This window comes from Pogonomyrmex barbatus, unplaced genomic scaffold (assembly GCF_055798465.1).
Source record: "Pogonomyrmex barbatus isolate J1 unplaced genomic scaffold, ASM5579846v1 scaffold3, whole genome shotgun sequence".
Taxonomy (NCBI): Eukaryota; Metazoa; Arthropoda; class Insecta; order Hymenoptera; family Formicidae; genus Pogonomyrmex; species Pogonomyrmex barbatus.
In genome coordinates this window covers 5,432,360-5,448,856 of record NW_028297127.1, presented here as the reverse complement: position 1 = coordinate 5,448,856, position 16,497 = coordinate 5,432,360, and the positions used below count along the sequence as shown (strand labels likewise).

The 16,497-nt window shown below is 24.3% G+C and overlaps 5 protein-coding genes across 8 annotated transcripts in view; 4 read left to right on the top strand and 1 right to left on the bottom strand.

Moving 5' to 3' along the window:
* LOC105423285 (agrin) overlaps nucleotides 1-16,497 on the bottom strand; it is a 433,811-nt gene that overhangs the window by 197,525 nt on the left and 219,789 nt on the right. The window lies entirely within an intron of this gene.
* On the top strand, nucleotides 3-2,759 carry LOC148935951 (uncharacterized). Its single transcript, XM_089079341.1, has 2 exons — nucleotides 3-2,533; nucleotides 2,661-2,759. The coding sequence occupies exons 1-2, from the start codon at nucleotides 1,487-1,489 to the stop codon at nucleotides 2,757-2,759; spliced, it is 1,146 nt and encodes a 381-aa protein (XP_088935467.1). The 5' UTR covers nucleotides 3-1,486.
* On the top strand, nucleotides 3,767-5,666 carry LOC148935950 (uncharacterized). Its single transcript, XM_089079340.1, has 3 exons — nucleotides 3,767-4,828; nucleotides 5,057-5,143; nucleotides 5,214-5,666. The coding sequence occupies exons 1-3, from the start codon at nucleotides 3,767-3,769 to the stop codon at nucleotides 5,328-5,330; spliced, it is 1,266 nt and encodes a 421-aa protein (XP_088935466.1). The 3' UTR covers nucleotides 5,331-5,666.
* LOC148935949 (uncharacterized) lies at nucleotides 9,834-12,601 on the top strand. Its single transcript, XM_089079637.1, has 2 exons — nucleotides 9,834-11,701; nucleotides 11,769-12,601. The coding sequence occupies exon 1, from the start codon at nucleotides 10,429-10,431 to the stop codon at nucleotides 11,470-11,472; it is 1,044 nt and encodes a 347-aa protein (XP_088935763.1). The 5' UTR covers nucleotides 9,834-10,428; the 3' UTR covers nucleotides 11,473-11,701; nucleotides 11,769-12,601.
* Nucleotides 12,651-15,853, top strand: LOC105423278 (uncharacterized). The gene is made up of 4 exons (XM_089079636.1): nucleotides 12,651-13,996; nucleotides 14,079-15,131; nucleotides 15,282-15,368; nucleotides 15,438-15,853. Exons 2-4 carry the CDS (start codon nucleotides 14,097-14,099, stop codon nucleotides 15,507-15,509), a joined length of 1,194 nt encoding a protein of 397 aa, XP_088935762.1. The 5' UTR covers nucleotides 12,651-13,996; nucleotides 14,079-14,096; the 3' UTR covers nucleotides 15,510-15,853.

Genomic DNA, 16,497 nt, shown 5'->3' with positions numbered 1-16,497 from the left:
TAAAAATTACACTTACATGTAGACAAAAACTATAACAAATCCTTATATGTGTCAGGTATATACATATATATACGTCTATATCATTGTGTGTGTGTGTGTGTGTGTGTGTGTGTGTGTGTGTGTGTGTGTGTGTGTATCTATATACATATCATGTAAAAATATAAATATAATTTTAACGTGATTATACTTTACTGTACAAGTATTAAATATATTTCTAAATAATGTTTTTAAAAAAGTTATATTCATTGAATATATTCTATAATCTACCTTTTAATTCTTCTCGCATTAAAACTAAAATCATTAACAATCAAGCTGATATCAATTTCATATAGTTTAATTTGATATTTATATATATGATTGATTATATTCTATTTATATTGTTCGTTAAATTACACCAGTCATTTTATAAGTGTATTGGTATTGTTATATAAGTTCTTTTAATTCCTTTAATATTTTTAATATCAGATTCAATATTAAAAAGATAAAAGATTTTCTCCTAATCTTTGCATTATGGCACCAAACATTACTTGCACTCGTGATTGTCTTGGATCACATATATACGAAAAAGTTGAAATAACAAATAATTTAATAGAAATTTTCATTTCATATACATTATATCATGGCAATATTAATACAAAATCTTAACATATTGTTGATATGTAAAACCATATTTCCCTTTAACCATTGCTCATATAGTATACAAATGCAATTGCAATATCAATTGCAATTTTCATTATCTTTATTATTAAATAATAAAAGTGTATTCTCTTTTTTTTTCGTCAACTATAATTTTACAGAATTTTTATCTTTTTATATAACAATTATAAACTACATTTATAAACTACATTTGTATATTAGATATTAATACATGTATACAAATAATAAAAAATATTAGATCATTTATATTAAATTTAAATCAGAAATAATCTCTTAGTCTCATTCATGTTTCTTTATTGTATTCCAATTATTACTATTAAAAATATAAAAATGTAAAACATCTTATTGACGTAATGTAAACGTGGACTTTGGAAACAGAAGACCATTAAGAAAAAGATAATCATTATGAATACATTCTTGAAAACTAGAATATGTCTATATAGATACGGGGTAAAATGCTGCGGTTTTAAATATGCACACATGATTTGATAAAACGTATACAATCATGTATTTGTCTTTCATGTAGAAAGAGATAACAATTGTTAAAATGTCATATCACTTATGATAATACCCTCTTAGTTTCATTTAGAAATAGAAATTATTCGCAGTTTCAAACTTGAATTCGCTAACTATACATTGACGATCAGAAGATCTTATTATATTACGTATCTATCATGGAATGAAATAGCAAGAAGTTATATTTTTGCAAGGCAACAAAGCTATCGTAATTATTCTCACATTAAAGCAAAAATGTATCAATAATAAGACTAAAAGTTTATAGATTGTTTTTTATAATACAATTTATTTTTTTTGTGAAATATCACTAATAATGTTCAATTTGACAAATCTACAAAGACAAATAAAAAACGATCAACAAGAAGAAAAATGGCGACTGTTGCATGCCAAGGATTTTCAATCCTTGATGTATCTCTGTTTTGTTTTCTGCCGTATTATTGGAGTATTTCCATATAAGATTAACGCTTTGATCTTTGAAGTTTCTAAACCACGCTTTGTCTTATCAGGTTTCATTACCTGTATCTTCTGTATTTACGGGCTAATATTACTATGTAATTCCTATCGTCCTGTAAAAGTCAATATGTTGTTTTTACCTTCACTTCTTTCAAAGAGCTGCTTAATTATGTTTGGATGTTTCATAATGATTGTTACATTCATTCTAAGCGGCCCACGAATGCGATTACTTCAAACCATATGGAAAATTTCTTCAAGATTGCCTCCAGAATTCTATCGAAAGCTATCTAAGCTGATTTATATAAAGGATATCATTAATTTTTTTTATATAGCTGGACTGATGTTTATTATGGGATTCTCAATATCAATAAATCCCTTATTTCTAACACACCTTAATCTAGTGATATCTCAGATGGATATGTTGTATATAAATTGTGTTTGTGTATTAAAGGCTTGTTTTAAAGAAATCAGCAATAATTTAATTCATATGCAAGAACTCATGGCAAATGATGAGCCACATATCTCTAGGCTGATATATCATAAGCAGAGGAATCCATTCCTAATAATAGAGTTAAATACTCTGAAAAAGCAGCATCTGATAATCAGTAATACAGTACAAGATCTAAATACAATCTTCAGTTTACAAATTCTTGCTACGATTGTCTTAACCTTCACTACATTAACTTTCTGTTCGTATTATTTGATATTAATATGGACATCCAATATGTCTATCCAATATACTACAAGATTTACTTACATATTGATTCTCTCACATATGGTATACGTCTTTATAAAAGTAGTATTGATAGCATGGGCTTGCGAAACAGGCAAAAATGAAGCTATGAAAATCGGCACTTCTATTCACGATGCATTTAACAGTACAAGTGATGAGCAAATTAAAAATGAGGTAGTATGATAAAAGAATGAACTTTTATATTTTTTAAAAATATGCTTTTCCGGAATAAGGCTGTTTATATTAAGTCTATTGAATTTATAATCTTTTAGAACTATGTTTAATTAGTTCTCTTTTGCAGTTACAACTATTTTCTTTGCAAATATCGCATTGCAATAATACATTTTCTGCAAAAGGTTTTATTATAGACGCAAAGCTTCTGGTAAAAGTAAGTAATTAGTTATATGCTTTAATTATTAAAATGTTTCATTAAATGTGTTATCTATTATAAATTTGCTTTCAGATAATAGGTAGCATTACTACATATCTATTAATTTTATTCCAATTCTATAGCGTGTCTTGCAAATGAATGAAAACATGATAGACAATGCTACAATCTAAAAATGAACATAATCAAATAAAAATATTTTTTAATAGTATTAATAGTTTGTTTATATCAATAATTAATGTTTACAGAAATATTTCAAATATATATAAAAAGATATAAGAAATCTTTGTATTACATGCATGTATGTATATATTTATATAAAGTGTATACTCAATCTCTTGCTTTTCCTTTAATTTTTATTAGTATCTTATTAATTATTATAAAATAATAAAAATCTCTATATTTGATCTAACGCAAAAGGACATCATTAGATTCATTTATGTAGATGAATTAATGTTTATATTTAGATTTTTAAAAAATAAATTTTTTTGATCAAAGCGCACATCAATTTTATGGTATTTGAAATAAATATATATATGATTAAAAATGTTAAATCTCAAAGTTATAATAAAATGTTATTACACTCTGTGGCTGCAAAGAGAATGTTAAGTTTAGAATTATAATAATTGTTATTAATAGAATTTTTAGCGCACATCATGCACATATCGTATAGTTTGTGTTCCCTCTTATATCTACACGTAATGTGTTGAGTCATATGTTACACATAATTGCTTTATAAAATTCCTAATGGTGACAAATACTGATCGAAGAACGTCATGGTTATGTCACGCCTAACGTTCATTTAGTAATGTCTCGAGACAGCAGTTTTAAGCCTAAATTCGTAGTGTGTACATTAAGAAGTTTCCATATTATTTGTCGTACAAAAACGAATGTAACGAAAAAATCATATTTCGAAAGATATTCTTCATGCATATTGATATCCAGAAATATTAATTATAAATTAAATAATTCATTAATTCTTGTTTATAATCTGTTCTTTTCTTTCATGACATAACGTCATGTCTAATTTGCCATCAAATGTCCAAATACAATTCAATGGCAAACAAAAAAAACAAAAATGGCAGCTATTCCATGCCAAAGATTATCAATCTTTGATGTATCCCTGTTTTCGTTTCTGCTATATTATCGGAATATTTCCGTACAAGATTAATGCATCGATCTTTGAGCTTTCAAAGCCACACTATATTCTATTGACTGTTATTACCTGTATATGTTGCATTTACGGATTGATAGACCTGTATCTTTCTCACATTACGATCAGTATGCAAATTAATATTATAAGTGTACCTGGATTTATTTTAAGTGACTTTTGCAACATATTTGGATGTTTTATAATAATTGTTACCTGCATCTTAAGCGGTTCACAAATGCGATTACTTCAAACTATATGGAAGATTTCTTCAAGGTTGCCTCCGAAATTCTATCAAAAGTTATCTAAACAAATCCACATAAAAGATGTCATCGGTTTTATTTATGCATTCGGAATCGCATTGATAAATAATAGCAATGCGAAAACAAGAAATTTCTTTTTTAACACGTATGTCAATATGGTGATATTTCAGATAGATATGTTGTATATAAATTGTGTTTGTGTATTAAAGGCCTGTTTTAAAGAAATCAATAATAATCTGATTCATATGCAAGAATTCATGGCAAATGATGAGCCACATATCTCTAGGCTGATATACCATAAGCAGAGAAATCCATTCCTAATAATGAAACTTAATGCTCTGAAAAAGCAGCATCTGACTATCAGCAAAACAGTACAGAATTTAAACACGATTTTTAGTTTGCAGCTTCTCGCTTCAATAACCATATCATTTTCTACATTAACTTTCAATTTATATTATTACGTACTGATGTGGAGTATAATATCCGCCACGAATATTTTAACTAAAATAAGATTTCAAGTAATATTTCTGTTATATATGATGTATAATTTGATAAGATTAATATTGATAGTGTGGGCTTGTGAAACGAGCAAAAATGAAGCTTTACAAATTAGCATTGCCATCCATGATGTATTTAATAACATCACCGATAAACAAATCAAAGATGAGGTAATACAATAAAAATCGAGCTTTTATATTTCTTTGTATTTTATATTTCTTTGTATATTTATATATTGTACTTATATATTATATGAGTACTTATATAATTTATATACTTATATAATTAAAATTATATTCTTATATACTTATATAATATAGTGAGACCATTTTTTTGTATTAAATCTATTGAATTTATAATATTTTTTAGTGTTATGTTTAATTATTTTTTTCTCGTAGTTGCAACTATTTTCTTTGCAAATATTGCATTGTAATAATACATTTTCTGCCAAAGGTTTTACTATAGATGCGAAACTTCTTGCAAAGGTAAGTGACTAGTTATAGTCCTTAATTAATGCTTATTAACATATTGTTTACATTTATAATGTTTTTTTAGATAGTAGGTAGCATTGCGACGTACTTATTAATTTTATTCCAATTTTTATTTGTATTAAGTTCTTGCAATGAGAAGATAGCACACGATATTACGAATATGATGCATTTAGGAGGTTAGAGACTTAACTAAATAAATAAATTCCTTTCTAGAGAATAAGATCACTTGGCTTTTATTTTATATATTAAATTTTATTTTTTATTAATGTAATCCATCGATGTTTTTTATTTCAGTTCAAGTAAATGTATGTAAATATAGAGCCATATTAATGTCCTATTTCATGTACATACATGTTAATATCTAAGAAATTAAGAACAGAACTTTAACATTTTATTTAAAGATGTATTTATTACATATTAGATAAAGCAAATAATGCAATTTTTTTAAAATTTTTCTTTCATTAAAAAGTATATATATCGATACATATATAATATAAATATCGATACATTAATTTATAAATTTTTATCTTATTATAAATTTAATCTTTAATTAAATTTAATTAAATTTTATCTTAGATAGTAGATATTACACATTTTGCTTTATTTAATTCAATGCGTTACAAATAATTTATTTCTACTTTATTTATACAAACATAAATACATCATTCTTTATGAAAAGTTAAAGTATATATATTTAATAATACTTAAGACAGTTTTAATAATTTAAATTTTAATAAAACTTTAAACATTTTATTAGACATATTTTATATTTAAAACTGCATATATTACCTACAATGAAATAAAAATATTGTATAAGAATATTTTTTATATTAATGCATTATTATAAAATAATAATTTTTAAGTTTAATTGTTCGCCAATTCGTCTCTTATGATTAAAATATAAAATATGACTCAACGTTTATTCTTCTAATATGATGATTAACAGACATCTAATAAGATGTCTGTTAATAATCTATTTATTGTTAAAATTTATTTATTATTGTTATTTATTGTAGATTATGCAATTCAGATATAGAGAATTAAATTAAACAAATTCTTAAACATATAATAACAATTTTATAAGCTTTCTTACTATTTGCTTTTCTGTAATAATTTTTTTAATAAAAAAAAATTGATAAAAATGCTATATAATTAAATAATTTTAAAAAAGTTTAAACATTTCTTTGCATAATAGTCAAATAAGATTAATAAAATTATTTAGCTACTATGATTTTTGCAAAATTATCACATATTCGATATTATATATCCAATAGCATATCTAAATATTGATTCATGTATTATAATTCTATTTTTAATATAATACTTATTATGCCTTCTTGAATGGCCATTTCATCAGAAAATCTAAAAGATATAGTTTATTAAAATTTTTATATACAATATTATGTATTAAATAAATTTGATTTAAAAAAAATCACAATAAAGATTGCTATAAAAACTATTCGTAATTTATTATTCTCTTAAGAAGTTTAAATCATAAAATAAATATTAGTAATAACTTTTATCCATAAAATAAATTTAATAGTAATAACTTTTATTAATAAAACATGTTTAAACATGTTTGCTTAAATTATATAATAATATAATTATATAATTATTATAATAAAAGTAAAAAATGGTTATTATCAGAGTTGTGGCATAAAATTACTGCATTTTACAACTGCAAAAAAATATTAAATTGAGAATTGTAATAATCGTTATTAATAAATTTCTTAAATTATTGATTTATGCCAATGTATAATCTATAGTGTACTTTCTATTTTATACTTCTGCAGTATAAAAATATGATCTGTTATACACTTTTTTTTTACATAATGTGTTGAGTCATATTACAGCAATTATATATCCTTGTTTTGCGAAATTTATCCTAAGAGTGACAAGTGACTTATCGAAAAATGTTATGTTACATTACGCTTAATAAGATATCCTTTTAATTTCGTTTGATGTATGAAAGTATTTAATCGCAGTTTTAAACGTAAATTCATCGAGTGTACATTTACGACGAGAAAACCATTTTAGGCATTTGGTGTGGAAAGAAACATAATAAAATAATCAAATTTACATAAAGCAAACGTAACCTCGTAATTATATTTATATTAATGCCTAGATGTATTAATAACAGGATTAAAAATTTATATATTTTGCCGCCTATAAGTTATTACTCATCTCATGATATATCTAATCATGTTCAACTTGTTATCAAATTTTCAAACACGATATAAAAGTAAACAACAGAAAGAAAAATGGCAACTATTCCACGCTAAGGATTTTCAATCTTTAATGCAACCGTGCTTTGCTTTCTGCCGTATTATCGCAATATTTCCGTACAAAATCAACAATTTAACTTTCGAGGCTTCAAAACTGCATTACATCGTGTCGACTATTATCACTTGCATTTTTAGTATTTATGAACTGCTACTACTGTATCATATTTACATTGCTGGAAAAACCGATTTTATACATTTACCTGCTACTCTTCAAGAAATCTGTTTTAATATTTTTGGATATTTTATAATAATTGTCACGTACATTTTGAACGATCCGCGAATACGATTACTTCAAAACATATGGAAGATATCATCAAGATTGCCCCCGGAATCTTATCGGAAGCTATCTAAATTTATTCACGCCAAGGATATCATTGGTTTTATATATCTAATCGGACTCACGTGTATGACTTCTATCTTCTGGTTTAATGAATATTTTTGGCTTCAAGCGTACATCAATCTGGTGATATTTCAAATGGATATGTTATATATAAACTGCGTTTGTATATTAAAGGCCTGTTTTAAAGAAATCTGCAATAATTTGATTTATATGCAAGAACTCATGGCGTATGATCAGCCAAATGTCTCTAGATTAGTCTATCACAAACAGAAAAATCCATTCTTGATAATGAAGCTCAATGCTCTGAAGAGGCAACATCTGACTATTAGTAAAACATTACAGATGCTAAATACGATTTTCAGTTTGCAGCTTTTTGCTACGATGATCATGACTTTCTCCTTTTTAACTATCAATTTGTATTACTACATAATGAGATTTATGTTCTCGACTTTCATAAACACTAAAATATTATTTCATACGGTACTTTTCTTATCTATCTTATATATAATTATAAAAGTATTATTGATAATATGGATCTGTGAGACAGGAAAAGCGCAAGCTTTGCAAATCAGTACTTTCGTTCATGATGTCTTTAATAACGTCACTGATGAAGAAATAAAAAATGAGGTAAAAACATTTAACTCTTATTTATATATTTTTTTTATAAACATTTACGTATATTTCGTAAATTAAGATTTTTTTATATTAAATATTTATTAGTTTATAATTACATATTTTAGTATCTATTAATTATTTCTCTTTTGCAGTTGCAACTATTTTCTTTGCAAATATTGCATTGCAATAATACATTTTCTGCGAAATGTTTCACTATAAACGCGAAACTTCTTGCAGAAGTAAATAATTGATTATATAACTTAATAAATTAGTTATTAGTATTAATGCATTGTTTACATTTTTAATTCTTTTTTTAGATAATAGGTAACATTACTATCTATATAGTCATCATATTCCAATTTATGTCTATATGGATTTCTTGCCAAGCTAAGATGGCAATGAACAATACTGCAAGAGAATAATTTAATCAGAAAAAACAAACAAATTAACTAAATAAACAAATATGTTCTTCAATATCAAAACATTTGATTCTATGTTTCAATTAGATTTTATATTTCATTATTGTGAATAGACTATAATCGTCTAATATTCTTTATGTATTAAAAAAAATATATACACGCACACGCACACACACACACATCAATGTACAAAGTCGTACAAGTCTTAGTCCGCCTATAACATCTGGTCAAAGATTAAAATTTTACTTGCAAATAATTTATATAATAATTCTTAAAAAATATTTTCATAATTATTAAATATATAATGCAATTTTAAATATATAATTTAATATAATGCAATTTTAATGCAATTTTTCTTTCATAGCAATTATATAATTATGTAATTATATAATTACATAATTTATTTATAGTTCGAATTCTATATATACATTATTGATAAATCAATGTAATCTACAATTTGTATATTTTTGACATAATATAAACACATAATATAAACATAATTGCTCTTTTATTTCAAATTTTATTTCAAGGATATATCATACATTTTATTTAATTTAATATTTTGTAAATACAATTTATTTTTACTGTAATTATATTTAAAAACACACATTATTTTTTATGAAAAGTTGAAATGTACAATAATACTTGAAATAAATGAAACAATTTAAATTAACTTTAAAAAAAATAGATCATACATTTTATTGTATATCATCGAAAGTATATTTATATTTAGAATTGTGCTTAATACTAACGATTAAATAAAGCAATGGAAAATGTATTTTATTAATACATTATCCGAACCATGCTTTATAATTAAGATACAAAATATCATTTAATATTTATTTTTCATATAACACGAAATAGTTATTAATAATTTATTTATTGTTGGAATATGTCAAATTTAAATATAAATTATTACCTTAATTATAATTTTTGTACATGTAAAAAAAGTTTCTAAAATCTTGTATATATATGTATATATTTTTTTCTATAACTATTTTTTAATATATTCAGTACACTTTTTTTTAAAATTATTTTTATAAAAACTGAAGTTCTATTTGGCAATATTTATTATATGATTATTAAGACTGTTTAGCTGCTATTGACGTTAAGCAAAATTAAAAACTGAAATCATCAATACAAAATTAATCATTATTAATTTAGTTTTTAAAATACTGATACATATTGAATATTGTACAATCTATTACGTGCTTCTTATTTTATGTCTGCACATAATTTGTTGAGTGATATGTTACATCAATTGCTTTATGCAATTTATCCCAAGAGTATCAAAGTCAGATCGAAGAACACCATGGTTACGTCACGTCTAACAGAAGGTTTCTCTATTTAATGCAACATTTGTTCGCAGTTTTAAAGTTAAACTCATCGAATGTCGATAAAAGAGTCTATAAACTCTCAGAGAATCAGTTTATATCCGTTACGAAGCGACGGAGTTAAAAATTATAGAAACTTTTTACGACTAGATCTATATTAATGCAACAGTATATTAATTAATAATACTTAGATTGTGAATTATAATATAAATTGTTATTTTCTCAAAGATTCTTGTTAATTGTGTTTAATTTGGAAGTTTACAAGAAAAAATACATCAAGAGTAAAATGTCGAAAAAATGGCAGCTACTACATGCCACGAACTTCGAATCGTTAATGTATCCCTGTTTCACCTTCTGCCGTATTTTCAGCGTATTTCCATACAAATTCAGCGCTTCTACTTTCGAGATTTCAAAACCACGTTACGTCCTGTCGACCATCGTTACCTGCATTTGCTGCATTTTCGATTTATTCGTCCTTTACAATATTATAAGTTCTAAATTCAATTACGGAGATATAATCAGAACTCTTAAGATTATGTTTTACTTTATGTCCAGTGGTTTCATAATAATCGTTACGTACATCTTGAGCGGTCCACGAATGCGCTTGCTACAAACCATTCTGGAGATTTCTTCGAAACTATCTCAAGAGACGTATCAGAATCTGTCTAAATTAATCCATATCAAAGATATCTTGGGCAATATCTTTCTAATTGTGCAAGTGTTCATATATTTTTCTAAAATACAGATAGTTCAAGCGAATTATTTGGACATTCTCATCGTATTGTTCGCAATATACCTCGCTCTGATGGTGTTTCAGATGAATATGTTGTACATGAATTGTGTTTATATATTAAAGGCTTGTTTCAAGAGAATCAACGATAGACTGTTACAAATACAAAAACTTATGGTAAACGATATGAAGCCATCTGTTTCAAGTTTGATTTTCAATCAAACAGAGAGAAATCAATTTTTGCTGATAGAACTCAAAATTCTAAAAAAGCAGCATTCGATGATCAGCGACACAGTGCAAACACTGAACGTAATCTTCTGCCTACAACTTCTTGCCACTATAATCATATCTTTCTCTGAAATCACTTTTGAATTATACTCCTATGTAGTAAAATGGGAAGATGGTATATTTATTAGTCTCGATACAGAATTTATTGACGCATTTTTTACGTCTATGTTACATTATGTTATAAAACTAGTGTTACTTATATGGATTTGTGAATCTAGCAAAAATCAGGCTCAAGAGATCAACACTATTATTCACGATGTCCTTAATAAAACCAATGATAAACGTATCAGAAATGAGGTAGTGAACATGTAATTTAATTTAAATATTTTTCAGAAAATATATTGTATGCTAACATGATTCTTTTGAATATCAAATCTATTAAAACACTATATTTATTTTTTTAAATCTGTTTCTTCAATCTATTGTGTAACTATTTTACGATTTTTAATTGCAGTTACAATTATTTTGTCTACAAATACTGCATCGTAAAAATACATTTTCTGCGAAAGGTTTGACTGTGGATGCCACACTTTTTGCAGCAGTAAGTAATTGTTCGTTTACTTTAATCAATAGAATATATACTATGTATTTTTTTATTTTGCTTTTAGATGGTGCATAATATCTCAACGTACATGTTAATCTTGATACAATTTTTAATCATATCACATTCTTGTGATAAAAAATCAGCAGATAGCTAAATATATAAATAACATAATTACAAAACAAAATATATAATCATTATATTTCAATATATATATCAATATATCTCTAAGAACAGATATATTTTTCATAAAATGCGACATAAAATTTTTTAAGAGCATTAAAAAAAATTAATGTAAATAATGATATATTAGTAGAAAGTAAAGTATATTTCTGATAATATAATCCGATAAAAGAATAAATCTGAAAATGTTACATTACTACTTTATATTTCATTTAAAGTAATATTGTATATCGTTTTAAAATAATTATTCACAAATTAAAATAGTTATTCACAATAATTTAACAATAGATATAAATAAAAGTATAATTATTATCACCAAATTGTCAAGTTTTTTATAACTATGTTGTTTGTTATAATTTGTAATATTATAAGTGTGTATTTTACATTTTGGAACAATAAATTCTTTTAATTCATGAAATCTGTTATTTTTTGATTGAGAAAAACGAAATAAGAAATAATAATTATCATCATAGACAAAACATTTCAATAAACAGTAGTATATGATATAAGTACATAACGTTTAATTTTTAAAGTGAAAAAATTGCATCTTTATAAATTCTTATATAATGCAAATTAATATAATCATGAATATGATGCATTATACTTAGAGATTGAGATGGAAATCTATAATGGAATTTATAATTTTAAATATTTAAACTTTAAGATTTAGACTTTAAGATACACAAGAATATTTATATATATATCTATCTAATAATTATATATAAATTTATTTTTATTTAAATATACATATATTTTTTTCTTTTATATACTATTTTATGATCAAATAATATAATTACTTATATTTAAATTAAATTTAATTAAAATAAAAATCTAAATTTTATTTTTTTTGCAAAAACCATTTATATATAATCAAAACACACATATTAAAAATATATTTGCAATTTAAATTTTATTTACCAATAATAATTAAAATAAATCTTTCTTGAGCGATATAATGTGATTGGTGCATTATTGCAATAATGATATTAATGTCTTTCAATATTTCATTATCGCTAAAATACAGCCGTAAAACAGTTATTTTAATTTATTATCCATGAAGAGCATGTCATGCCTATTAAATTTCATCAGCAAAAAACATTAATTCGTTCTAATCCAGATAATTAGTTAGGTTAATTTTAACGACATAAAAGCACATTGCTCTTACATTATGATTCAATTCATTAGTATTATGTTCATTATCTTTACGTTTCATACATAATTCATTACAATAATAGTGTATCTCAAAATACAAGTAACGTAATTTTAAAGTTTTAATGAACAATATTATATAAAAATTAAAAGAATCTGTTTTTATATTTTAATACATTCACGCAATTTGTAATTAAGAATAAATTCAAAATGAAATATAAATATAATATATAGCATTGTTCTGATTAAAATAAAACTATGTATTAATATTTTTTAATTAAAAATTATATTTAACGCAAGCGTATCTATATATTTATAAAATTTTTATAGGAATTTTTATAAGTCATAAAATTAAAAATATTACATCTTAATAATAAATAATATAATAAAAATAATATTCTCAGATAGAAAGTTCTCATATAGCATGCATAATAAACATATATAGTTAAACATATATAGGAAATTAAATAAACATTATTAACCCATCTTTAAATTCTTAAAATCCATTTAAATATTATGTCAATCAATATTTTCTTTTATATACGCCATTTTATATACGCCTGCAAGTTTTGATATAAAGTTGTAATAAGTATATAAGTATTATAAAATAATATATTTATATTTATAATTTAACATTAAATATAATTTGATAATATAAATATAAATATAAATAGGTTTATAATAAAACATAATGTTTCTATATATTTTTCTCATTAGGATACATTAGGATACATTAGAAATCGAAAAGCGTCATGGTTACCACACAACTAACATATAATCTTTGTAGTATACCTAACTCGGCAATTACTCGCAGTATTAAAGTTAAACTCGTTAAGTGTAGATCGAGAAGTAGTTCGTGCTGGTTTATTGTTATTGAAAGACAAACTGAAAAACTGTATTTATAGAAAAGAAACAGTTTTCGCAGTTACGTCTATATTACTGTTAAAGTACCTTACTAACGTGGTAAATAACTTTTATATAATTATTTACATGATTAATTATTCAAATTTTATTGATCATGCTCAGTTTGTCACTAAAATTTCAGAAATAAGCAAAAAATAAAATGCAAAAGAGATGGCGGATTCTTCATGCTACAGACTTTCAATCCTTGATGTATCCCTGCTTCACTTTCTGCCATATTCTCGGAATGTTTCCGTACAACATCAACGCTTTGACTTTCGAGATTTCAAAACCGAAGTACATCCTGTCCACCGTCGTTACTTGCGTTTGCTGTATTTTCGACTTGGCAATTCTTTATAGTATTATTATTTCTAAAGCCATCAACTATGAAGACATAATTACCAGTCTAGAAGCTATAAATTATTTTATATTTAGCGGTTTCATACTAATCATGACGCACATCTTGACCGGCCCGAGAATGCGCTTATTACAAACTATTTTAAAGATTTCTTTGAAATTATCACGAGACTCATTTCAAAAGTTGTCTAAATTGGTCCACCTCAAAGATATCTTGGGTAACATCTTTTTATTTGTGAACACATGGATGTACTTTTATAAAAAGCAATCAATCCAATATAAATCCAATTATTTAAATGTCTTTGCTATAGTATTTGGAACATACATTGCCTTAGTGGCGCTTCAAATGAATTTTATGTATATGAATTGTGTTTATATATTAAAAGCCTGTTTTAAAAAAATTAATGACAGATTGTCGCATATGCAAAGGCTTATGATAAACGATATAAAGTCATCTGTTCCCAGATTGAGCTATCACATTCAAAGAAATCAATTTTTATTGATAGAAATTAAGATTATAAAGAAGCAGCATTTAATGGTTAGCAATGCAGTACAGATGTTGAATATGGTTTTCAGTTTACAACTTCTTGCTGTTGTAACCATAACCTTTGTTGAAACCACTTTTGAACTGTACTCATATGTAGTGCGATGGCAAGGTAAAGTGTTCATTAGTCTTGACAGACGCCTTCTTGATTGTTTCTTAACAACTATGTCCTATTACGCTATAAAACTGGCGCTACTTGTGTGGTTCTGTGAGACTGGCAAGAATCAGGCCCAAGAAATTAGTACCATTGTTCACGATGTGATAAATAGCACCAGTGATGAACAAATTAAGAATGAGGTAATAAAAACATAATTTAACATATATATATTTTTTTAAAAATATATCGTATAATTTTTTAAACATATAATCTGTCAAAATATGATTATATTTTTGAATTCTATTTTTTTTTGTTCTTACATTTAATTATGCTGTAATCTGATTTTGCAGTTGCAGCTCTTTTGCTTACAAATATTGCATCGAAAAAATATATTTTCCGCAAAAGGTCTTACTATAGATGCGACGCTTCTCACAGGAGTAAGTAATTAATTATTTATTTTCATTAAAATTATTTACAAAATGTGTATTATTTATTTTTATTTGTAGATAGTGGGTAGTATTACCATATATATGTTAATCTTAATACAATTCTTGATCACAATGCATTCTTGCGAATAAAATATCTATTAATATCTTGTAATTTAGACATATTAAATAAATCTAAACATATTATATTATTATTATGTAAGCAAAGAAAGAAAGATAACTTCTCTATATACTTATATACTATATATACATAAATTTATAAGTAACAAAACTTTATATTCAGCTTATATTAATATTATCTACAAATAAATCTTTTATATGTTTTATTTATCAAGATGTATTGCGTATGTAAATCATAATAGATTGATTTCTAAATAAAATATTGCTTAACCTGATAGCTTGAAAAATTTTTTTTTCTAACGGTTTTTCTGTTAAAGTGAAATAAAATTATATTAGTACAAAAATTAAAAAAAAAATTTATATTAAAAACTTATTGTTTATTAAAAATATCTAAACATTTTTGCATATAAATTTAATCTAATACTTCAATCTAATGCTTCTATACTTCACAGAATTTATATTTGTTTTATTTAAATTGTACTGTGTACAATATTTCTAATGAAAAAGATAATATTTAAAATATATTTAATCTTAAATTTTTAGAACAATTTATTGTGTATTAACAATTCACGCAACATATCGTTTACAATTTGAGTTTTATTCGTTAATAATCATTTGATTATGTTCTTCTTCAAAAATAATATAATCGACTTATCATCACAACAATTATCTTTGAACAATTCATTTATCTTTGAACAATTTATTATTTATTCCTTGCCCAAATAAGGAAATAATTATATAAAATGACCTGTCATAAAATATGTATTAATTTATCAGCCAGTGAAAGATATCAATTTTTTTCTAATTCAAAAATTATTTTAATCATTATAATGGCATTATTATCGTATATCATCCAATTTAATACCGTTACGTTCTTTTCTTTTCCTTTCCTATCAGCGACACCAGAGTTTCTCAAAATATGCGCATACAATTTATGAATATTTTATGACAAATTAAATTAATTTCAATTTACAGAAACAATTCATAATTATGATTAAAT

Excerpts from the sequence above, each read along its gene's own strand:
- LOC148935949 (XM_089079637.1), top strand. The coding sequence starts at position 10,429 with ATGTCGAAAAAATGGCAGCTACTACATGCCACGAACTTCGAATCGTTA.
- LOC148935951 (XM_089079341.1), top strand. The coding sequence starts at position 1,487 with ATGTTCAATTTGACAAATCTACAAAGACAAATAAAAAACGATCAACAA. Across the intron at positions 2,534-2,660 it reads ATGAGCAAATTAAAAATGAG|TTACAACTATTTTCTTTGCA; the intron begins GTAGTATGATAA and ends TCTCTTTTGCAG.
- LOC148935950 (XM_089079340.1), top strand. The coding sequence starts at position 3,767 with ATGTCTAATTTGCCATCAAATGTCCAAATACAATTCAATGGCAAACAA. Across the intron at positions 4,829-5,056 it reads ATAAACAAATCAAAGATGAG|TTGCAACTATTTTCTTTGCA; the intron begins GTAATACAATAA and ends TTTTTCTCGTAG. Across the intron at positions 5,144-5,213 it reads ATGCGAAACTTCTTGCAAAG|ATAGTAGGTAGCATTGCGAC; the intron begins GTAAGTGACTAG and ends ATGTTTTTTTAG.
- LOC105423278 (XM_089079636.1), top strand. The coding sequence starts at position 14,097 with ATGCAAAAGAGATGGCGGATTCTTCATGCTACAGACTTTCAATCCTTG. Across the intron at positions 15,132-15,281 it reads ATGAACAAATTAAGAATGAG|TTGCAGCTCTTTTGCTTACA; the intron begins GTAATAAAAACA and ends CTGATTTTGCAG. Across the intron at positions 15,369-15,437 it reads ATGCGACGCTTCTCACAGGA|ATAGTGGGTAGTATTACCAT; the intron begins GTAAGTAATTAA and ends TTTTATTTGTAG.